This window comes from Phyllobates terribilis, unplaced genomic scaffold (genome assembly GCF_046119375.1).
Source record: "Phyllobates terribilis strain yellow unplaced genomic scaffold, ASM4611937v1 Scaffold_9__5_contigs__length_417890890, whole genome shotgun sequence".
NCBI classification, from domain to species: domain Eukaryota; kingdom Metazoa; phylum Chordata; class Amphibia; order Anura; family Dendrobatidae; genus Phyllobates; species Phyllobates terribilis.
In genome coordinates, this window is record NW_027362769.1 from 411,092,167 (window position 1) to 411,118,839 (window position 26,673).

Sequence of the window (26,673 nt, forward strand, 5' to 3'; positions counted from 1 at the left end):
TGATGGTGGTGACTGGTGAGATGTGCGGTTTTTAATACGTCCGGTGTGATGGTGGTGACCAGTGAGATGTGCGGATATTAATACTTCCAATGTGATGGTGGTGACTGGTGAGATGTGCGGTTATTAATACGTCCCTTGTGATGGTGGTGACTGGTGAGATGTGTGGTTATTAATACGTCCGGTGTGATGGTGGTGACCGGTGAGATGTGCGGTTATTAATACGTCCGGTGTGATGGTGGTGACTGGTGAGATGTGCAGTTATTAATACGTCTGTTGTGATGGTGGTGACCAGTGAGATGTGCGGTTATTAATACTTCCCTTGTGATGGTAGTGACTGGTGTGATGTGCGGTTATTAATACGTCCAGTGTGATGGTGGTGACTGGTGAGATGTGCGGTTATTAATACGTCCAGTGTGATGGTAGTGACCGGTGAGATGGGCGGTTATTAATACGTCCGGTGTGATGGTGGTGACTGGTGAGATGTGCGGTTATTAATACGTCCGGTGTGATGGTGGTGACTGGTGAGATGTGCGGTTAGTAATACGTCCAGTGTGATGGTGGTGACCAGTGAGATGTGTGGTTAGTAATACGTCCAGTGTGATGGTGGTGACTAGTGAGATATGCGGTTATTAATGCGTCCGGTGTGATGGTAGTGACTGTTGAGATATGCGGTTATTAATACGTCAAATGTGATGGTTGTCACTGGTGAGATGTGCGGTTATTAATATTTCCGGTGTGATGGTGGAGACTGGTGAGATGTGTGGTTAGTAATACGTCCAATGTGATGGTGGTGACTATTGAGATATGCGGTTATTAATGCGTCCGGTGTGATGGTAGTGACTGTTGAGATATGCGGTTATTAATACGTCCAGTGTGATGGTGGTGACTGGTGGGATGTGCGGTTATTAATACGTCCAGTGTGATGGTGGTGACTGGTGAGATGTGCGGTTATTAATACGTCCAGTGTGATGGTGGTGACCGGTGAGATGTGTGGTTATTAATACGTCCAGTGTGATGGTGGTGACTGGTGGGATGTGCGGTTATTAATACGTCCAGTGTGATGGTGGTGACTGGTGAGATGTGCGGTTATTAATACGTCCAGTGTGATGGTGGTGACTGGTGAGATGTGCGGTTATTAATACGTCTAGTGTGATGGTGGTGACCAGTGAGATGTGCGGTTATTAATACGTCCGGTGTGATGGTGGTGACTGGTGAGATGTGCGGTTATTAATACGTCCAGTGTGATGGTGGTGACTGGTGGGATGTGCGGTTATTAATACGTCCAGTGTGATGGTGGTGACTGGTGAGATGTGCGGTTATTAATACGTCCAGTGTGATGGTGGTGACCGGTAAAATGTGCGGTTATTAATACGTCCGGTGTGATGGTGGTGACTGGTGGGATGTGCGGTTCTTAATACGTACAGTGTGATGGTGGTGACTGGTGAGATGTGCGGTTATTAATACGTCCAGTGTGATGGTGGTGACCGGTGAGATGTGTGGTTATTAATACGTCCGGTGTGTTGGTGGTGACTGGTGAGATGTGCGGTTATTAATACGTCCGGTGTGATGGTGGTGATCGGTGAGATGTGCGGTTAATAATATGTCCAGTGTGATGGTGGTGAGCGGTGAGATGGGTGGTTATTTATACGTCCGGTGTGATGGTTGTGACCGGTGAGATGTGTGGTTATTAATACGTCCAGTGTGATGGTGGTGACCAGTGAGATGTGTGGTTAGTAATACGTCCAGTGTGATGGTGGTGACTAGTGAGATGTGCGGTTATTAATACGTCAAATGTGATGGTTGTCACTGGTGAGATGTGCGGTTATTAATATTTCCGGTGTGATGGTGGTGACCGATGAGATATGTGGTTATTAATATGTCCAGTGTGATGGTGGTGATCGGTGAGATGTGCGGTTAATAATATGTCCAGTGTGATGGTGGTTACCAGAGAGATGTGTGGTTATTTTTACGTCTGGTGTGATGGTTGTGACCGGTGAGATGAGTGGTTATTAATACGTCCGGTGTGATGATGGTGACCAGAGAGATGTGTGGTTAGTAATACGTCCAGTGTGATGGTGGTGACCAGTGAGATGTGTGGTTAGTAATACGTCCAGTGTGATGGTGGTGACCAGTGAGATGTGTGGTTAGTAGTACGTCTAGTGTGATGGTGGTGACCAGTGAGATGTGTGGTTAGTAATACGTCCAGTGTGATGGTGGTGACTAGTGAGATATGCGGTTATTAATGCGTCCGGTGTGATGGTAGTGACTGTTGAGATGTGCGGTTATTAATACGTCAAATATGATGGTTGTCACTGGTGAGATGTGCAGTTATTAATACGTCCAGTGTGATGGTGGTGACTGTTGAGATGTGCGGATATTAATACATCCAATGTGATGGTGGTGACTGGTGAGATGTGCGGTTATTAATACGTCCGGTGTGATGGTGGTGACCAGTGAGATATGCGGATATTAATACATCCAATGTGATGGTGGTGACTGGTGAGATGTGCGGTTATTAATACGTCCGGTGTGATGGTGGTGACTGGTGAGATGTGCGGTTATTAATACGTCCGGTGTGATGGTGGTGACCAGTGAGATGTGCGGATATTAATACTTCCAATGTGATGGTGGTGACTGGTGAGATGTGCGGTTATTAATACGTCCCTTGTGATGGTGGTGACTGGTGAGATGTGTGGTTATTAATACGTCCGGTGTGATGGTGGTGACCGGTGAGATGTGCGGTTATTAATACGTCCGGTGTGATGGTGGTGACTGGTGAGATGTGCGGTTATTAATACGTCTGTTGTGATGGTGGTGACCAGTGAGATGTGCGGTTATTAATACTTCCCTTGTGATGGTAGTGACTGGTGTGATGTGCGGTTATTAATACGTCCAGTGTGATGGTGGTGACTGGTGAGATGTGCGGTTATTAATACGTCCAGTGTGATGGTAGTGACCGGTGAGATGGGCGGTTATTAATACGTCCGGTGTGATGGTGGTGACTGGTGAGATGTGCGGTTATTAATACGTCCGGTGTGATGGTGGTGACTGGTGAGATGTGCGGTTAGTAATACGTCCAGTGTGATGGTGGTGACCAGTGAGATGTGTGGTTAGTAATACGTCCAGTGTGATGGTGGTGACTAGTGAGATATGCGGTTATTAATGCGTCCGGTGTGATGGTAGTGACTGTTGAGATATGCGGTTATTAATACGTCAAATGTGATGGTTGTCACTGGTGAGATGTGCGGTTATTAATATTTCCGGTGTGATGGTGGAGACTGGTGAGATGTGTGGTTAGTAATACGTCCAATGTGATGGTGGTGACTATTGAGATATGCGGTTATTAATGCGTCCGGTGTGATGGTAGTGACTGTTGAGATATGCGGTTATTAATACGTCAAATGTGATGGTTGTCACTGGTGAGATGTGCGGTTATTAATATTTCCGGTGTGATGGTGGTGACTGGTGAGATGTGTGGTTATTAATACGTCCAGTGTGATGGTGGTGACCGGTGAGATGTGTGGTTATTAATACGTCCGGTGTGATGGTGGAGACTGGTGAGATGTGTGGTTATTAATACGTCCAGTGTGATGGTGGTGACCGGTGAGATGGGCGGTTATTAATACGTCCAGTGTGATGGTGGTGACCGGTGAGATGTGCGGTTATTAATACGTCCAGTGTGATGGTGGTGACTGGTGGGATGTGCGGTTATTAATACGTCCAGTGTGATGGTGGTGACTGGTGAGATGTGCGGTTATTAATACGTTCGGTGTGATGGTGGTGACCGGTGAGATGTGTGGTTATTAATACGTCCAGTGTGATGGTGGTGACTGGTGGGATGTGCGGTTATTAATACGTCCAGTGTGATGGTGGTGACTGGTGAGATGTGCGGTTATTAATACGTCCAGTGTGATGGTGGTGACTGGTGAGATGTGCGGTTATTAATACGTCTAGTGTGATGGTGGTGACCAGTGAGATGTGCGGTTATTAATACGTCCGGTGTGATGGTGGTGACTGGTGAGATGTGCGGTTATTAATACGTCCAGTGTGATGGTGGTGACTGGTGGGATGTGCGGTTATTAATACGTCCAGTGTGATGGTGGTGACTGGTGAGATGTGTGGTTATTAATACGTCCAGTGTGATGGTGGTGACCGGTAAAATGTGCGGTTATTAATACGTCCGGTGTGATGGTGGTGACTTGTGGGATGTGCGGTTCTAAATACGTACAGTGTGATGGTGGTGACCGGTGAGATGTGCGGTTATTAATACGTCCGGTGTGATGGTGGTGACTTGTGGGATGTGCGGTTCTAAATACGTACAGTGTGATGGTGGTGACCAGTGAGATGTGCGGTTATTAATACGTCCGGTGTGATGGTGGTGACTGGTGAAATGTGCGGTTATTAATACGTCCAGTGTGATGGTGGTGACCGGTGAGATGTGTGGTTATTAATACGTCCGGTGTGTTGGTGGTGACTGGTGAGATGTGCGGTTATTAATACGTCCGGTGTGATGGTGGTGATCGGTGAGATGTGCGGTTAATAATATGTCCAGTGTGATGGTGGTGAGCGGTGAGATGGGTGGTTATTTATACGTCCGGTGTGATGGTTGTGACAGGTGAGATGTGTGGTTATTAATACGTCCAGTGTGATGGTGGTGACCAGTGAGATGTGTGGTTAGTAATACGTCCAGTGTGATGGTGGTGACTAGTGAGATGTGCGGTTATTAATACGTCAAATGTGATGGTTGTCACTGGTGAGATGTGCGGTTATTAATATTTCCGGTGTGATGGTGGTGACCGATGAGATGTGTGGTTATTAATACGTCCAGTGTGATGGTGGTGATCGGTGAGATGTGCGGTTAATAATATGTCCAGTGTGATGGTGGTTACCAGAGAGATGTGTGGTTATTTTTACGTCCGGTGTGTTGGTGGTGACTGGTGAGATGTGCGGTTATTAATACGTCCGGTGTGATGGTGGTGACTGGTGAGATGTGCGGTTAATAATATGTCCAGTGTGATGGTTGTGACCGGTGAGATGAGTGGTTATTAATGCGTCCGGTGTTATGGTGGTGACCAGAGAGATGTGTGGTTAGTAATACGTCCAGTGTGATGGTGGTGACCAGTGAGATGTGTGGTTAGTAATACGTCCAGTGTGATGGTGGTGACCAGTGAGATGTGTGGTTAGTAGTACGTCTAGTGTGATGGTGGTGACCAGTGAGATGTGTGGTTAGTAATACGTCCAGTGTGATGGTGGTGACTGTTGAGATGTGCGGTTATTAATACGTCAAATATGATGGTTGTCACTGGTGAGATGTGCGGTTATTAATATTTCCGGTGTGATGGTGGTGACCAGTGAGATGTGTGGTTAGTAATACGTCCAGTGTGATGGTGGTGACTGTTGAGATGTGCGGTTATTAATACGTCCGGTGTGATGGTGGTGACTGGTGAGATGTGCGGTTATTTTTACGTCTGGTGTGATGGTTGTGACCGGTGAGATGAGTTGTTATTAATACGTCCGGTGTGATGGTGGTGACCAGTGAGATGTGCGGTTATTAATACGTCAAATGTGATGGTTGTCACTGGTGAGATGTGCGGTTATTAATATTTCCGGTGTGATGGTGGTGACCGGTGAGATGTGTGGTTAGTAATACGTCCAGTGTGATGGTGGTGACTAGTGAGATGTGCGGTTATTAATACGTCAAATGTGATGGTTGTCACTGGTGAGATGTGCGGTTATTAATATTTCCGGTGTGATGGTGGTGACCGGTGAGATGTGTGGTTATTAATATGTCCAGTGTGATGGTGGTGACCGGTGAGATGTGTGGTTATTAATACATCCGGTGTGATGGTTGTGACCGGTGAGAAGTGCGGTTATTTTTACGTCTGGTGTGATGGTTGTGACCGGTGAGATGAGTGGTTATTAATACGTCCGGTGTGATGGTGGTGACCAGAGAGATGTGTGGTTAGTAATACGTCCAGTGTGATGGTGGTGACTAGTGAGATATGCGGTTATTAATGCGTCCGGTGTGATGGTGGTGACTGTTGAGATGTGGGGTTATTAATACGTCAAATGTGATGGTGGTGACTGGTGAGATGTGCGGTTATTAATGTTTCCGGTGTGATGGTGGTGACCGGTGAGATGGGCGGTTATTAATACGTCCGGTGTGATGGTGGAGACTGGTGAGGTGTGTGGTTATTAATACGTCCAGTGTGATGGTGGTGACCGGTGAGATGGGCGGTTATTAATACGCCCGGTGTGATGGTGGTGACTGGTGAGATGTTCGGTTATCAATACGCCCGGTGTGATGGTGGTGACCGGTGAGATGTGAGGTTATTAATACGTCCAATATGATGGTGGTGACTGGTGAGATGTGCGGATATTAATACTTCCAATGTGATGGTGGTGACTGGTGAGATGTGCGGATATTAATACATCCAATGTGATGGTGGTGACTGGTGAGATGTGCGGTTATTAATACGTCCGGTGTGATGGTGGTGACCAGTGAGATGTGCGGATATTAATACTTCCAATGTGATGGTGGTGACTGGCGAGATGTGTGGTTATTAATACATTTGTTGTGATGGTTGTGACCGGTGAGATGTGTGGTTATTAATACGTCCGGTGTGATGGTGGTGACTGGTGAGATGTGTGGTTATTAATACGTCCAGTGTGATGGTGGTGACTGGTGAGATGTGTGGTTATTAATACGTCCAGTGTGATGGTGGTGACCGGTGAGATGTGCGGTTATTAATACGTCCGGTGTGATGGTGGTGACTGGTGAGATGTGCAGTTATTAATACGTCCGGTGTGATGGTGGTGACCGGTGAGATGTGCGGTTATTTATACGTCCAGTGTGATGGTGGTGACCGGTGAGATGTGCGGTTATTAATACGTCCGGTATGATGGTGGTGACTGGTGAGATGTGCGGTTATTAATACATCCGGTGTGATGGTGGTGACTGGTGAGATGTGCGGTTATTAATACGTCCAGTGTGATTTTGGTGACCGGTGAGATGTGCGGTTATTAATACATCCGGTGTGATGGTGGTGACCGGTGAGATGTGCGGTTATTAATACGTCCGGTGTGATGGTGGTGACTGGTGAGATGTGTGGTTATTAATACGTCCGGTGTGATGGTGGTGACTGGTGAGATGTGCAGTTATTAATACGTCCGGTGTGATGGTGGTGACTGGTGAGATGTGTGGTTATTAATACGTCCGGTGTGATGGTGGTGACTGGTGAGATGTGAAGTTATTAATACGTCCGGTGTGATGTTGGTGACCGGTGAGATGTGCGGTTTTTAATACGTCCGGTGTGATGGTGGTGACCGGTGAAATGTGCTGTTATTAATACGTCCGGTGTGATGGTGGTGAATGGTGAGATGTGTGGTTATTAATACGTCCGGTATGATGGTAGTGACTGGTGAGATGTGCGGTTATTAATACGTCCAGTGTGATGGTGGTGACTGGTGAGATGTGCGGTTATTAATTTGTCCGGTGTGATGGTGGTGACTGGTGAGATGTGCTGTTATTAATACGTCCGGTGTGATGGTGGTGACTGGTGAGATGTGCAGTTATTAATACGTCCGGTGTGATGGTGGTGACTGGTGAGATGTGCGGTTATTAATACGTTCGGTGTGATGGTGGTGACTGGTGAGATGTGCGGTTATTAATACGTCCGGTGTGATGGTGGTGACCGGTGAGATGTGAAGTTATTAATACGTCCGGTGTGATGTTGGTGACTGGTGAGATGTGCGGTTATTAATACGTCCAGTGTGATGGTGGTGACTGGTGAGATGTGCGGTTATTAATACGTCCGGTGTGATGGTGGTGACTGGTGAGATGTGAAGTAATTAATACGTCCAGTGTGATGGTGGTGACTGGTGAGATGTGCGGTTATTAATACGTCCGGTGTGATGGTGGTGACTGGTGAGATGTGAAGTTATTAATACGTCCCGTGTGATGTTGGTGACCGGTGAGATGTGCGGTTATTAATACGTCCGGTGTGATGGTGGTGACTGGTGAGATGTGCGGTTATTAATACGTCCGGTGTGATGGTGGTGACTGGTGAGATGTGCGGTTATTAATACGTCCGGTGTGATGGTGGTGACCGGTGAAATGTGCTGTTATTAATACTTCCAGTGTGATGGTGTTGACCGGTGAAATGTGTGGTTATTAATACTTCCAATGTGATGGTGGTGACTGGTGAGATGTGCGGTTATTAATACGTCCGGTGTGATGGTGGTGACCGGTGAGATGTGCGGTTATTAATATGTCCAGTGTGATGGTGGTGACCGGTGAGATGTGCAGTTATTAATACGTCCGGTGTGATGGTGGTGACTGGTGAGATGTGCGGTTATTAATACGTCCAGTGCGATGGTGGTGACTGGTGAGATGTGCGGTTATTAATACGTCCAGTGTGATGGTGGTGACTGGTGAGATGTGCGGTTATTAATACGTCCAGTGTGATGGTGGTGACCGGTGAGATGTGCAGTTATTAATACGTCCGGTGTGATGGTGGTGACTGGTGAGATGTGCGGTTATTAATACGTCCGGTGTGATGGTGGTGACTGGTGAGATGTGAAGTTATTAATACGTCCGGTGTGATGTTGGTGACGGGTGAGATGTGCGGTTATTAATACGTCCGGTGTGATGGTGGTGACCGGTGAGATGTGCGGATATTAATACGTCCGGTGTGATGGTGGTGACCGGTGAGATGTGCGGTTATTAATACGTCCGGTGTGATGGTGGTGACTGGTGAGATGTGCGGTTATTAATACGTCCGGTGTGATGGTGGTGACTGGTGAGATGTGCGGTTATTAATACGTCCGGTGTGATGGTGGTGACCGGTGAAATGTGCTGTTATTAATACGTCCGGTGTGATGGTGGTGAGCGGTGAGATGTGTGGTTATTAATACGTCCGGTGTGATGGTGGTGACTGGTGAGATGTGCGGTTATTAATACGTCCGGTGTGATGGTGGTGACTGGTGAGATGTGCGGTTATTAATACGTCCGGTTTGATGGTGGTGACTGGTGAGATGTGCGGTTATTTATACGTCTGGTGTGATGGTGTTGACTGGTGAGATGTGCGGTTATTAATTTGTCCGGTGTGATGGTGGTGACTGGTGAGATGTGCGGTTATTAATACGTCCGGTGTGATGGTGGTGACCGGTGAGATGTGCGGTTATTAATTTGTCCGGTGTGATGGTGGTGACTGGTGAGATGTGAGGTTATTAATTTGTCCGGTGTGATGGTGGTGACTGGTGAGATGTGCGGTTATTAATACGTCCGGTGTGATGGTGGTGACTGGTGAGATGTGCGGTTATTAATTTGTCCGGTGTGATGGTGGTGACTGGTGAGATGTGCAGTTATTAATACGTCCAGTGTGATGGTGGTGACTGGTGAGATGTACAGTTATTAATACGTCCGGTGTGATGGTGGTGACTGGTGAGATGTGCAGTTATTAATACGTCCGGTGTGATGGTGGTGACCGGTGAGATGTGCGGTTATTAATACGACCGGTGTGATGGTGGTGACTGGTGAGATGTGCAGTTATTAATACGTCCGGTGTGATGGTGGTGACCGGTGAGATGTGCGGTTATTAATACGACCGGTGTGATGATGGTGACTGGTGAGATGTACAGTTATTAATACGACCGGTGTGATGGTGGTGACTGGTGAGATGTGCAGTTATTAATACGTCCGGTGTGAGGGTGGTGACCGGTGATCTTTGCTTTCCATACAGGGAGGAAGAACGTCATTGTGGTGATAGATGATCTGGATGACAGCGGTGATCTCCAGAAAACCCAAATCCAGAAAAATCAGCCGAGTATCAGGGAAAGAGCCGAAGATTTATTCCTGATCAGCAACGAGGAGAAAAAATCAAACTATCAGAGACGTCTTATGGGGAACAGAGGACGAGCAGAGAAGAAACTACAGAGAATAAAAGACCTGATACCAAAGAGGGAAACAGGTATAATCATCTGTAGGAGAATATATCTGTGGTGTTACATGGGACTGCAGGTGACATCTGCTGCATTATCTGTACTCAGAGAGTTATCACTGTGTTATCTGTGGTGTTACATGGGACTGCAGGTGACATCTACTGCATTATCTGTACTCAGAGAGTTATCACTGTGTTATCTGTGGTGTTACATAGGACTGCAGGTGACATCTACTACATTATCTGTACTCAGAGAGTTATCACTGTGTTATCTGTGGTGTTTCATGGGACTGCAGGTGACATCTACTGCATTATCTGTACTCAGAGAGTTATCACTGTGTTACCTGTGGTATTACATAGGACTGCAGGTGGCATCTACTACATTATCTGTACTCAGAGAGTTATCACTGTGTTATCTGTGGTGTTACATAGGACTGCAGGTGACATCTACTACATTATCTGTACTCAGAGTTATCACTGTGTTATCTGTGGTGTTACATAGGACTGCAGGTGACATCTACTACATTATCTGTACTCAGAGAGTTATCACTGTGTTATCTGTGGTGTTACATGGGACTGCAGGTGACATCTACTGCATTATCTGTACTCAGAGAGTTATCACTGTGTTACCTGTGGTGTTACATAGGACTGCGGGTGACATCTACTACATTATCTGTACTCAGAGAGTTATCACTGTGTTATCTGTGGTGTTACATAGGACTGCAGGTGGCATCTACTACATTATCTGTACTCAGAGAGATATAAATGTGTTATCTGTGGTGTTACATAGGACTGCAGGTGACATCTACTACATTATCTGTACTCAGAGAGTTATCACTGTGTTATCTGTGGTGTTACATAGGACTGCATGTGACATCTACTACATTATCTGTACTCAGAGAGTTATCACTGTGTTATCTGTGGTGTTACATAGGACTGCATGTGACATCTACTACATTATCTGTACTCAGAGAGATATCACTGTGTTATCTGTAGTGTTACATAGGACTGCAGGTGACATCTACTACATTATCTGTACTCAGAGAGATTTCACCGTGTTATCTGTGGTGTTACATAGGACTGCATGTGACATCTACTACATTATCTGTACTCAGACAGTTATCACTGTGTTATCTGTGGTGTTACATAGGACTGCATGTGACATCTACTACATTATCTGTACTCAGACAGTTATCCTTGTGATATCTGTGGTGTTACATAGGACTGCAGGTGACATCTACTACATTATCTGTACTCAGAGAGATATCACTGTGTTATCTGTGGTGTTACATAGGACTGCAGGTGACATCTACTACATTATCTGTACTCAGAGAGTTATCACTGTGTTATCTGTGGTGTTACATAGGACTGCAGGTGACATCTACTACATTATCTGTACTCAGGGAGTTATCACTGTGTTATCTGTGGTGTTACATAGGACTGCAGGTGACATCTACTACATTATCTGTACTCAGAGAGATATCACTGTGTTATCTGTGGTGTTACATAGGACTGCAGGTGAGATCTACTACATTATCTCTACTCAGACAGTTATCCCTGTGTTATCTGTGTTGTTACATAGGACTGCAGCTGACATCTACTACATTATCTGTACTCAGAGAGATATCACTGTGTTATCTGTGGTGTTACATGGGACTGCAGGTGACATCTACTACATTATCTGTACTCAGAGAGTTATCACTGTGTTATCTGTGGTGTTACATGGGACTGCAGGTGACATCTACTACATTATCTGTTCTCAGAGAGTGATCACTGTGTTATCTGTGGTGTTACATAGGACTGCAGGTGAGATCTACTACATTATCTGTACTCAGATAGTTATCACTGTGTTATCTGTGGTGTTACATAGGACTGCAGGTGAGATCTACTACATTATCTGTACTCAGAGAGTTATCACTGTGTTATCTGTGGTGTTACATAGGACTGCAGGTGACATCTACTACATTATCTGTACTCAGAGAGTTATCACTGTGTTATCTGTGGTGTTACATAGGACTGCAGGTGAGATCTACTACATTATCTGTACTCAGAGAGTTATCACTGTGTTATCTGTGGTGTTACATAGGACTGCAGGTGAGATCTACTACATTATCTGTACTCAGAGAGTTATCACTGTGTTATCTGTGGTGTTACATAGGACTGCAGGTGACATCTACATTATCTGTACTCAGAGAGTTATCACTGTGTTATCTGTGGTGTTACATAGGACTGCAGGTGACATCTACATTATCTGTACTCAGAGAGTTATCACTGTGTTATCTGTGGTGTTACATAGGACTGCAGGTGATATCTACATTATCTGTACTCAGAGAGTTATCACTGTGTTATCTGTGGTGTTACATAGGACTGCAGGTGACATCTACTACATTATCTGTACTCAGAGAGATATCACTGTGTTATCTGTGGTGTTACATAGGTCTGCAGGTGAGATCTACTACATTATCTGTACTCAGAGAGTTATCCCTGTGTTATCTGTGGTGTTACATAGGACTGCAGGTGACATCTACTACATTATCTGTACTCAGAGAGATATCACTGTGTTATCTGTGGTGTTACATAGGACTGCAGGTGACATCTACTACATTATCTGTACTCAGAGAGTTATCACTGTGTTATGTGTGGTGTTACATAGGACTGCAGGTGACATCTACTACATTATCTGTACTCAGGGAGTTATCACTGTGTTATCTTTGGTGTTACATAGGACTGCAGGTGACATCTACCACATTATCTGTACTCAGAGAGTTATCACTGTGTTATCTGTGGTGTTACATGGGACTGCAGGTGACATCTACTACAATATCTGTACTCAGAGAGTTATCACTGTGTTATCTGTGGTGTTACATAGGACTGCAGGTGACATCTACTACATTATCTGTATTCAGAGAGTAATCACTGTGTTATCTGTGGTGTTACATAGGACTGCAGGTGAGATCTACTACATTATCTGTACTCAGAGAGTTATCACTGTGTTATCTGTGGAGTTACATAGGACTGCAGGTGACATCTACTACATTATCTGTACTCAGAGAGTTATCACTGTGTTATCTGTGGTGTTACATAGGACTGCAGGTGACATCTACTACATTATCTGTACTCAGAGAGTAATCACTGTGTTATCTGTGGAGTTACATAGGACTGCAGGTGACATCTACTACATTATCTGTTCTCAGAGAGTTATCACTGTGTTATCTGTGATGTTCCATAGGACTGCAGGTGACATCTACTACATTATCTGTACTCAGAGAGTTATCACTGTGTTATCTGTGGTGTTACATAGGACTGCAGGTGACATCTACTACATTATCTGTATTCAGAGAGTTATCACTGTGTTATCTGTGGTGTTACATAGGACTGCAGGTGACATCTACTACATTATCTGTATTCAGAGAGTTATCACTGTGTTATCTGTGGTGTTACATAGGACTGCAGGTGACATCTACTACATTATCTGTACTCAGAGAGTTATCACTGTGTTATCTGTGGTGTTACATAGGACTGCAGGTGACATCTACTACATTATCTGTACTCAGAGAGTTTTCACTGTGTTATCTGTGGTGTTACATAGGACTGCAGGTGACATCTACTACATTATCTGTACTCAGAGAGTGATCACTGTGTTATCTGTGGTGTTACATAGGACTGCAGGTGACATCTACTACATTATCTGTACTCAGAGAGTTATCACTGTGTTATCTGTGGTGTTACATAGGACTGCAGGTGACATCTACTACATTATCTGTACTCAAAGAATCATCACTGTGTTATCTGTGGTGTTACATAGGACTGCAGGTGACATCTACTACATTATCTGTACTCAGAGAGTTATCACTGTGTTATCTGTGGTGTTACATAGGACTGCAGGTGACATCTACTACATTATCTGTACTCAAAGAATCATCACTGTGTTATCTGTGGTGTTACATAGGACTGCAGGTGACATCTACTACATTATCTGTACTCAGAGAGTTATCACTGTGTTATCTGTGGTGTTACATAGGACTGAAGGTGACATCTACTACATTATCTGTACTCAGAGAGTTATCACTGTGTTATGTGTGGTGTTACATAGGACTGCAGGTGACATCTACTACATTATCTGTACTCAGGGAGTTATCACTGTGTTATCTGTGGTGTTACATAGGACTGCAGGTGACATCTACCACATTATCTGTACTCAGAGAGTTATCACTGTGTTATCTGTGGTGTTACATGGGACTGCAGGTGACATCTACTACAATATCTGTACTCAGAGAGTTATCACTGTGTTATCTGTGGTGTTACATAGGACTGCAGGTGACATCTACTACATTATCTGTATTCAGAGAGTTATCACTGTGTTATCTGTGGTGTTACATAGGACTGCAGGTGACATCTACTACATTATCTGTACTCAGAGAGTTATCACTGTGTTATCTGTGGTGTTACATAGGACTGCAGGTGACATCTACTACATTATCTGTACTCAAAGAATCATCACTGTGTTATCTGTGGTGTTACATAGGACTGAAGGTGACATCTACTACATTATCTGTACTCAGAGAGTTATCACTGTGTTATCTGTGGTGTTACATAGGACTGCAGGTGACATCTACCACATTATCTGTACTCAGAGAGTTATCACTGTGTTATCTGTGGTGTTACATGGGACTGCAGGTGACATCTACTACAATATCTGTACTCAGAGAGTTATCACTGTGTTATCTGTGGTGTTACATAGGACTGCAGGTGACATCTACTACATTATCTGTACTCAGAGAGTTATCACTGTGTTATCTGTGGTGTTACATAGGACTGCAGGTGACATCTACTACATTATCTGTATTCAGAGAGTCATCACTGTGTTATCTGTGGTGTTACATAGGACTGCAGGTGACATCTACTACATTATCTGTATTCAGAGAGTTATCACTGTGTTATCTGTGGTGTTACATAGGACTGCAGGTGACATCTACTACATTATCTGTACTCAGAGAGTTATCACTGTGTTATCTGTGGTGTTACATAGGACTGCAGGTGACATCTACTACATTATCTGTACTCAGAGAGTTTTCACTGTGTTATCTGTGGTGTTACATAGGACTGCAGGTGACATCTACTACATTATCTGTACTCAGAGAGGAATCACTGTGTTATCTGTGGTGTTACATAGGACTGCAGGTGACATCTACTACATTATCTGTACTCAAAGAATCATCACTGTGTTATCTGTGGTGTTACATAGGACTGCAGGTGACATCTACTACATTATCTCTACTCAGAGAGTTATCACTTTGTTATCTGTGGTGTTACATAGGACTGCAGGTGACATCTACTACATTATCTGTACTCAGAGAGATATCACTGTGTTATCTGTGGTGTTACATAGGACTGCAGGTGAGATCTACTACATTATCTCTACTCAGACAGTTATCCCTGTGTTATCTGTGGTGTTACATAGGACTGCAGGTGACATCTACTACATTATCTGTACTCAGAGAGATATCACTGTGTTATCTGTGGTGTTACATGGGACTGCAGGTGACATCTACTACATTATCTGTACTCAGAGAGTTATCACTGTGTTATCTGTGGTGTTACATGGGACTGCAGGTGACATCTACTGCATTATCTGTACTCAGAGAGTTATCACTGTGTTATCTGTGGTGTTACACAGGACTGCAGGTGACATCTACTGCATTATCTGTACTCAGAGAGTTATCACTGTGTTATCTGTGGTGTTACATAGGTCTGCAGGTGAGATCTACTACATTATCTGTACTCAGAGAGTTATCACTGTGTTATCTGTGGTGTTACATGGGACTGCAGGTGACATCTACTACATTATCTGTACTCAGAGAGTTATCACTGTGTTATCTGTGGTGTTACATAGGTCTGCAGGTGACATCTACTACATTATCTGTACTCAGAGAGATATCACTGTGTTATCTGTGGTGTTACATGGGACTGCAGGTGACATCTACTACATTATCTGTACTCAGAGAGTTATCACTGTGTTATCTGTGGTGTTACATGGGACTGCAGGTGACATCTACTACATTATCTGTTCTCAAAGAGTGATCACTGTGTTATCTGTGGTGTTACATAGGACTGCAGGTGACATCTACTACATTATCTGTACTCAGAGAGATATCACTGTGTTATCTGTGGTGTTACATAGGACTGCAGGTGACATCTACTACATTATCTGTACTCAGAGAGATATCACTGTGTTATCTGTGGTGTTACATAGGACTGCAGGTGACATCTGCTACATTATCTGTACTCAGAGAGTTATCACTGTGTTATCTGTGGTGTTACATAGGACTGCAGGTGACATCTACTACATTATCTGTACTCAGAGAGTTATCACTGTGTTATCTGTGGTGTTACATAGGACTGCAGGTGACATCTACTACATTATCTGTACTCAGAGAGTTATCACTGTGTTATCTGTGGTGTTACATAGGACTGCAGGTGACATCTGCTACATTATCTGTACTCAGAGAGTTATCACTGTGTTATCTGTGCTGTTACATAGGACTGCAGGTGAGATCTACTACATTATCTGTACTCAGAGAGTTATCACTGTGTTATCTGTGGTGTTACATGGGACTGCAGGTGACATCTACTACATTATCTGTACTCAGAGAGATATCACTGTGTTATCTGTGGTGTTACATAGGACTGCGGGTGACATCTGCTACATTTTCTGTACTCAGAGAGTTATCACTGTGTTATCTGTGGTGTTACATAGGACTGCAGGTGACATCTACTACATTATCTGTACTCAGAGAGTTATCACTGTGTTATCTGTGGTGTTACATAGGACTGCAGGTGACATCTACTACATTATCTGTACTCAGAGAGTTATCACTGTGTTATCTGTGGTGTTACATAGGACTGCAGGTGACATCTACTACACTATCTGTACTCAGAGAGTTATCACTGTGTTATTTGTGGTGTTACATAGGACTACAGGTGACATCTACTACATTATCTGTACTCAGACAGTTATCACTGTGTTATCTGTGGTGTTACATAGGACTGCAGGTGACATCTGCTACATTATCTGTACTCAGAGAGTTATCACTGTGTTATCTGTGGTGTTACATAGGACTGCTGGTGACATCGACTACATTATCTGTACTCAGAGAGTTATCACTGTGTTATCTGTGGTGTTACATAGGACTGCAGATGACATCTACTACATTATCTGTACTCAGAGAGTTATCACTGTGTTATCTGTGGTGTTACATAGGACTGCAGGTGACATTTACTACATTATCTGTACTCAGAGAGATATCACTGTGTTATCTGTGGTGTTACATAGGACTGCAGGTGACATCTACTACATTATCTGTACTCAGAGAGATATCACTGTGTTATCTGTGGTGTTACATAGGACTGCAGGTGACATTTACTACATTATCTGTACTCAGAGAGTTATCACTGTGTTATCTGTGGTGTTACATAGGACTGCAGGTGACATTTACTACATTATCTGTACTCAGAGAGATATCACTGTGATATCTGTGGTGTTACATAGGACTGCAGATGACATCTACTACATTATCTGTACTCAGAGAGTTATCACTGTGTTATCTGTGGTGTTACATAGGACTGCAGATGACATCTACTACATTATCTGTACTCAGAGAGTTATCACTGTGTTATCTGTGGTGTTACATAGGACTGCAGGTGACATTTACTACATTATCTGTACTCAGAGAGATATCACTGTGTTATCTGTGGTGTTACATAGGACTGCAGGTGACATCTACTACATTATCTGTACTCAGAGAGTTATCACTGTGTTATCTGTGGTGTTACATAGGACTGCAGGTGACATCTACCACATTATCTGTATTCAGAGAGTTATCACTGTGTTATCTGTGGAGTTACATAGGACTGCAGGTGACATCTACTACATTATCTGTACTCAGAGAGTTATCACTGTGTTATCTGTGGTGTTACATGGGACTGCAGGTGACATCTACTACATTATCTGTACTCAGAGAGTAATCACTGTGTTATCTGTGGTGTTACATAGGACTGCAGGAGAGATCTACTACATTATCTGTACTCAGAGAGTTATCACTGTGTTATCTGTGGAGTTACATAGGACTGCAGGTGACATCTACTACATTATCTGTACTCAGAGAGTTATCACTGTGTTATCTGTGGTGTTACATAGGACTGCAGGTGACATCTACTACATTATCTGTACTCAGAGAGTAATCACTGTGTTATCTGTGGAGTTACATAGGACTGCAGGTGACATCTACTACATTATCTGTTCTCAGAGAGTTATCACTGTGTTATCTGTGATGTTCCATAGGACTGCAGGTGACATCTACTACATTATCTGTACTCAGAGAGTTATCACTGTGTTATCTGTGGTGTTACATAGGACTGCAGGTGACATCTACTACATTATCTGTATTCAGAGAGTTATCACTGTGTTATCTGTGGTGTTACATAGGACTGCAGGTGACATCTACTACATTATCTGTATTCAGAGAGTTATCACTGTGTTATCTGTGGTGTTACATAGGACTGCAGGTGACATCTACTACATTATCTGTACTCAGAGAGTTATCACTGTGTTATCTGTGGTGTTACATAGGACTGCAGGTGACATCTACTACATTATCTGTACTCAGAGAGTTTTCTCTGTGTTATCTGTGGTGTTACATAGGACTGCAGGTGACATCTACTACATTATCTGTACTCAGAGAGTTATCACTGTGTTATCTGTGGTGTTACATAGGACTGCAGGTGACATCTACTACATTATCTGTACTCAAAGAATCATCACTGTGTTATCTGTGGTGTTACATAGGACTGCAGGTGACATCTACTACATTATCTGTACTCAGAGAGTTATCACTGTGTTATGTGTGGTGTTACATAGGACTGCAGGTGACATCTACTACATTATCCGTACTCAGGGAGTTATCACTGTGTTATCTGTGGTGTTACATAGGACTGCAGGTGACATCTACCACATTATCTGTACTCAGAGAGTTATCACTGTGTTATCTGTGGTGTTACATGGGACTGCAGGTGACATCTACTACAATATCTGTACTCAGAGAGTTATCACTGTGTTATCTGTGGTGTTACATAGGACTGCAGGTGACATCTACTACATTATCTGTATTCAGAGAGTTATCACTGTGTTATCTGTGGTGTTACATAGGACTGCAGGTGACATCTACTACATTATCTGTATTCAGAGAGTTATCACTGTGTTATCTGTGGTGTTACATAGGACTGCAGGTGACATCTACTACATTATCTGTACTCAGAGAGATATCACTGTGTTATCTGTGGTGTTACATAGGACTGCAGGTGACATCTACTACATTATCTGTATTCAGAGAGTTATCACTGTGTTATCTGTGGTGTTACATAGGACTGCAGGTGACATCTACTACATTATCTGTACTCAGAGAGTTATCACTGTGTTATCTGTGGTGTTACATAGGACTGCAGGTGACATCTACTACATTATCTGTACTCAGAGAGTTATCACTGTGTTATCTGTGGTGTTACATGGGACTGCAGGTGACATCTACTACATTATCTGTACTCAGAGAGTTATCACTGTGTTATCTGTGGTGTTACATAGGACTGCAGGTGACATCTACTACATTATCTGTACTCAGAGAGTTATCACTGTGTTATCTGTGGTGTTACATAGGACTGCAGGTGACATCTACTACATTATCTGTACTCAGAGAGTTATCACTGTGTTATCTGTGGTGTTACATAGGACTGCAGGTGACATCTACTACATTATCTGTACTCAGGGAGTTATCACTGTGTTATCTGTGGTGTTACATAGGACTGCAGGTGACATCTACCACATTATCTGTACTCAGAGAGTTATCACTGTGTTATCTGTGGTGTTACATGGGACTGCAGGTGACATCTACTACAATATCTGTACTCAGAGAGTTATCACTGTGTTATCTGTGGTGTTACATAGGACTGCAGGTGACATCTACTACATTATCTGTATTCAGAGAGTTATCACTGTGTTATCTGTGGTGTTACATAGGACTGCAGGTGACATCTACTACATTATCTGTATTCAGAGAGTTATCACTGTGTTATCTGTGGTGTTACATAGGACTGCAGGTGACATCTACTACATTATCTGTACTCAGAGAGATATCACTGTGTTATCTGTGGTGTTACATAGGACTGCAGGTGACATCTACTACATTATCTGTACTCAGAGAGTTATCACTGTGTTATCTGTGGTGTTACATAGGACTGCAGGTGACATCTACTACATTATCTGTACTCAGAGAGATATCACTGTGTTATCTGTGGTGTTACATAGGACTGCAGGTGACGTCTACTACATTATCTGTACTCAGAGAGTTATCACTGTGTTATCTGTGGTGTTACATAGGACTGCAGGTGACATCTACTACATTATCTGTACTCAGAGAGTTATCACTGTGTTATCTGTGGTGTTACATAGGACTGCAGGTGACATCTACTACATTATCTGTACTCAGAGAGTTATCACTGTGTTATCTGTGGTGTTACATGGGACTGCAGGTGACATCTACTACATTATCTGTACTCAGAGATTTATCACTGTGTTATCTGTGGTGTTACATAGGACTGCAGGTGACATCTACTACATTATCTGTACTCAGGGAGTTATCACTGTGTTATCTGTGGTGTTACATAGGACTGCAGGTGAGATCTACTACATTATCTGTACTCAGAGAGTTATCACTGTGTTATCTGTGCTGTTACATAGGACTGCAGGTGACATCTACTACATTATCTGTACTCAGAGAGTTATCACTGTGTTATCTGTGGTGTTACATAGGACTGCAGGTGACATCTACTACATTATCTGTACTCAGAGAGTTATCACTGTGTTATCTGTGGTGTTACATAGGACTGCAGGTGACATCTACTACATTATCTGTATTCAGAGAGTCATCACTGTGTTATCTGTGGTGTTACATAGGACTGCAGGTGACATCTACTACATTATCTGTATTCAGAGAGTTATCACTGTGTTATCTGTGGTGTTACATAGGACTGCAGGTGACATCTACTACATTATCTGTACTCAGAGAGTTATCACTGTGTTATCTGTGGTGTTACATAGGACTGCAGGTGACATCTACTACATTATCTGTACTCAGAGAGTTTTCACTGTGTTATCTGTGGTGTTACATAGGACTGCAGGTGACATCTACTACATTATCTGTACTCAGAGAGGAATCACTGTGTTATCTGTGGTGTTACATAGGACTGCAGGTGACATCTACTACATTATCTGTACTCAAAGAATCATCACTGTGTTATCTGTGGTGTTACATAGGACTGCAGGTGACATCTACTACATTATCTCTACTCAGAGAGTTATCACTGTGTTATCTGTGGTGTTACATAGGACTGCAGGTGAGATCTACTACATTATCTGTATTCAGAGAGTTATCACTGCGTTATCTGTGGTGTTACACAGGACTGCAGGTGACATCTACATTATCTGTACTCAGAGAGTTATCACTGTGTTATCTGTGGTGTTACATGGGACTGCAGGTGACATCTACTACATTATCTGTACTCAGAGAGTTATCACTGTGTTATCTGTGGTGTTACATAGGTCTGCAGGTGACATCTACTACATTATCTGTACTCAGAGAGATATCACTGTGTTATCTGTGGTGTTACATGGGACTGCAGGTGACATCTACTACATTATCTGTACTCAGAGAGTTATCACTGTGTTATCTGTGGTGTTACATGGGACTGCAGGTGACATCTACTACATTATCTGTTCTCAGAGAGTGATCACTGTGTTATCTGTGGTGTTACATAGGACTGCAGGTGAGATCTACTACATTATCTGTACTCAGAGAGTTATCACTGTGTTATCTGTGGTGTTACATAGGACTGCAGGTGAGATCTACTACATTATCTGTACTCAGAGAGTTATCACTGTGTTATCTGTGGTGTTACATAGGACTGCAGGTGACATCTACATTATCTGTACTCAGAGAGTTATCACTGCGTTATCTGTGGTGTTACACAGGACTGCAGGTGACATCTACTGCATTATCTGTACTCAGAGAGTTATCACTGTGTTATCTGTGGTGTTACATAGGACTGCAGGTGACATCTACTACATTATCTGTACTCAGAGAGATATCACTGTGTTATCTGTGGTGTTACATAGGACTGCAGGTGACATCTACTACATTATCTGTACTCAGAGAGATATCACTGTGTTATCTGTGGTGTTACATAGGACTGCAGGTGACATCTACTACATTATCTGTACTCAGAGAGTTATCACTGTGTTATCTGTGGTGTTACATAGGACTGCAGGTGACATCTGCTACATTATCTGTACTCAGAGAGTTATCACTGTGTTATCTGTGGTGTTACATAGGACTGCAGGTGACATATGCTACGTTATCTGTACTCAGAGAGTTATCACTGTGTTATCTGTGGTGTTACATAGGACTGCAGGTGACATCTACTACATTATCTGTACTCAGAGAGTTATCACTGTGTTATCTGTGGTGTTACATAGGACTGCAGGTGACATCTGCTACATTATCTGTACTCAGAGAGTTATCACTGTGTTATCTGTGCTGTTACATAGGACTGCAGGTGAGATCTACTACATTATCTGTACTCAGAGAGTTATCACTGTGTTATCTGTGGTGTTACATGGGACTGCAGGTGACATCTACTACATTATCTGTACTCAGAGAGATATCACTGTGTTATCTGTGGTGTTACATAGGACTGCGGGTGACATCTGCTACATTTTCTGTACTCAGAGTTATCACTGTGTTATCTGTGGTGTTACATAGGACTGCAGGTGACATCTACTACATTATCTGTACTCAGAGAGTTATCACTGTGTTATCTGTGGTGTTACATAGGACTGCAGGTGACATCTACTACATTATCTGTACTCAGAGAGTTATCACTGTGTTATCTGTGGTGTTACATAGGACTGCAGGTGACATCTACTACACTATCTGTACTCAGAGAGTTATCACTGTGTTATTTGTGGTGTTACATAGGACTGCAGGTGACATCTACTACATTATCTGTACTCAGAGAGTTATCACTGTGTTATCTGTGGTGTTACATAGGACTGCAGGTGACATCTGCTACATTATCTGTACTCAGAGAGTTATCACTGTGTTATCTGTGGTGTTACATAGGACTGCTGGTGACATCGACTACATTATCTGTACTCAGAGAGTTATCACTGTGTTATCTGTGGTGTTACATAGGACTGCAGATGACATCTACTACATTATCTGTACTCAGAGAGTTATCACTGTGTTATCTGTGGTGTTACATAGGACTGCAGGTGACATTTACTACATTATCTGTACTCAGAGAGTTATCACTGTGTTATCTGTGGTGTTACATAGGACTGCAGGTGACATTTACTACATTATCTGTACTCAGAGAGATATCACTGTGTTATCTGTGGTGTTACATAGGACTGCAGGTGACATCTACTACATTATCTGTACTCAGAGAGTTATCACTGTGTTATCTGTGGTGTTACATAGGACTGCAGGTGACATCTACTACACTATCTGTACTCAGAGAGTTATCACTGTGTTATTTGTGGTGTTACATAGGACTGCAGGAGACATCTACTACATTATCTGTACTCAGAGAGTTATCACTGTGTTATCTGTGGTGTTACATAGGACTGCAGGTGACATCTGCTACATTATCTGTACTCAGAGAGTTATCACTGTGTTATCTGTGGTGTTACATAGGACTACAGGTGACATCTACTACATTATCTGTACTCAGAGAGTTATCACTGTGTTATCTGTGGTGTTACATAGGACTGCAGGTGACATCTGCTACATTATCTGTACTCAGAGAGTTATCACTGTGTTATCTGTAGTGTTACATAGGACTACAGGTGACATCTACTACATTATCTGTACTCAGAGAGTTATCACTGTGTTATCTGTGGTGTTACATAGGACTGCAGGTGACATCTACTACATTATCTGTACTCAGAGAGTTATCACTGTGTTATCTGTGGTGTTACATAGGACTGCAGGTGACATTTACTACATTATCTGTACTCAGAGAGATATCACTGTGTTATCTGTGGTGTTACATAGGACTGCAGGTGACATCTGCTACATTATCTGTACTCAGAGAGTTATCACTGTGTTATCTGTGGTGTTACATAGGACTGCAGGTGACATCTGCTACATTATCTGTACTCAGAGAGTTATCACTGTGTTATCTGTGGTGTTACATAGGACTGCAGGTGACATCTACTACATTATCTGTACTCAGAGAGTTATCACTGTGTTTTCTGTGGTGTTACATAGGACTGCAGGTGACATCTACTACATTATCTGTACTCAGAGAGTTATCACTGTGTTATCTGTGGTGTTACATAGGACTGCAGGTGACATCTACTACATTATCTGTACTCAGAGAGCTATAACTGTGTTATCTGTGGTGTTACATAGGACTGCAGGTGACATCTACTACATTATCTGTACTCAGAGAGATATCAATGTGTTATCTGTGGTGTTACATAGGACTGCAGGTGACATCTACTACATTATCTGTACTCAGAGAGTTATCACTGTGTTATCTGTGGTGTTACATAGGACTGCAGGTGACATCTACTACATTATCTGTACTCAGAGAGCTATAACTGTGTTATCTGTGGTGTTACATAGGACTGCAGGTGACATCTACTACATTATCTGTACTCAGAGAGATATCAATGTGTTATCTGTGGTGTTACATAGGACTGCAGGTGACATCTACTACATTATCTGTACTCAGAGAGTTATCACTGTGTTATCTGTGGTGTTACATAGGACTGCAGGTGACATCTACTACATTATCTGTACTCAGAGAGTTATCACTGTGTTATCTGTGGTGTTACATAGGACTGCAGGTGACATCTACTACATTATCTGTACTCAGAGAGTTATCACTGTGTTATCTGTGGTGTTACATAGGACTGCAGGTGACATCTGCTACATTATCTGTACTCAGAGAGTTATCACTGTGTTATCTGTGGTGTTACATAGGACTGCAGGTGACATCTACTATATTATCTGTACTCAGAGAGATATCACTGTGTTATCTGTGGTGTTACATAGGACTGCAGGTGACATCTACTACATTATCTGTACTCAGAGAGTTATCACTGTGTTATCTGTGGTGTTACATAGGACTGCAGGTGACATCTACTACATTATCTGTACTCAGAGAGTTATCACTGTGTTATCTGTGGTGTTACATAGGACTGCAGGTGACATCTACTACATTATCTGTACTCAGAGAGTTATCACTGTGTTATCTGTGGTGTTACATAGGACTGCAGGTGACATCTACTACATTATCTGTACTCAGAGAGTTATCACTGTGTTATCTGTGCTGTTACATAGGACTGCAGGTGAGATCTACTACATTATCTGTACTCAGAGAGTTATCACTGTGTTATCTGTGGTGTTACATGGGACTGCAGGTGACATCTACTACATTATCTGTACTCAGAGAGATATCACTGTGTTATCTGTGGTGTTACATAGGACTGCAGGTGACATCTGCTACATTTTCTGTACTCAGAGAGTTATCACTGTGTCATCTGTGGTGTTACATAGGACTGCAGGTGACATTTACTACATTATCTGTACTCAGAGAGTTATCACTGTGTTATCTGTGGTGTTACATAGGACTGCAGGTGAGATCTACTACATTATCTGTACTCAGAGAGTTATCACTGTCATCTGTGGTGTTACATAGGACTGCAGGTGACATCTACTACATTATCTGTACTCAGAGAGTTATCACTGTGTTATCTGTGGTGTTACATAGGACTGCAGGTGACATCTACTACATTATCTGTACTCAGAGAGTTATCACTGTGTTTTCTGTGGTGTTACATAGGACTGCAGGTGACATCTACTACATTATCTGTACTCAGAGAGTTATCACTGTGTTATCTGTGGTGTTACATAGGACTGCAGGTGACATCTACTACATTATCTGTACTCAGAGAGCTATAACTGTGTTATCTGTGGTGTTACATAGGACTGCAGGTGACATCTACTACATTATCTGTACTCAGAGAGATATCAATGTGTTATCTGTGGTGTTACATAGGACTGCAGGTGACATCTACTACATTATCTGTACTCAGAGAGTTATCACTGTGTTATCTGTGGTGTTACATAGGACTGCAGGTGACATCTACTACATTATCTGTACTCAGAGAGCTATAACTGTGTTATCTGTGGTGTTACATAGGACTGCAGGTGACATCTACTACATTATCTGTACTCAGAGAGATATCAATGTGTTATCTGTGGTGTTACATAGGACTGCAGGTGACATCTACTACATTATCTGTACTCAGAGAGTTATCACTGTGTTATCTGTGGTGTTACATAGGACTGCAGGTGACATCTACTATATTATCTGTACTCAGAGAGTTATCACTGTGTTATCTGTGGTGTTACATAGGACTGCAGGTGACATCTACTACATTATCTGTACTCAGAGAGTTATCACTGTGTTATCTGTGGTGTTACATAGGACTGCAGGTGACATCTACTACATTATCTGTACTCAGAGAGTTATCACTGTGTTATCTGTGGTGTTACATAGGACTGCAGGTGACATCTGCTACATTATCTGTACTCAGAGAGTTATCACT

General features: G+C 43.0%; 1 protein-coding gene across 3 annotated transcripts in view; it reads left to right on the forward strand.

The window, feature by feature from the left end:
- LOC141162670 (uncharacterized) overlaps positions 1–26,673 on the forward strand; it is a 381,745-nt gene that overhangs the window by 89,367 nt on the left and 265,705 nt on the right. For all 3 annotated transcript variants that reach the window (XM_073649017.1, XM_073649018.1, XM_073649020.1), the window contains one exon: positions 9,744–9,971. In XM_073649017.1, the coding sequence (XP_073505118.1) occupies positions 9,744–9,971 (228 nt within the window). The remainder of the gene's footprint in view (positions 1–9,743; positions 9,972–26,673) is intronic.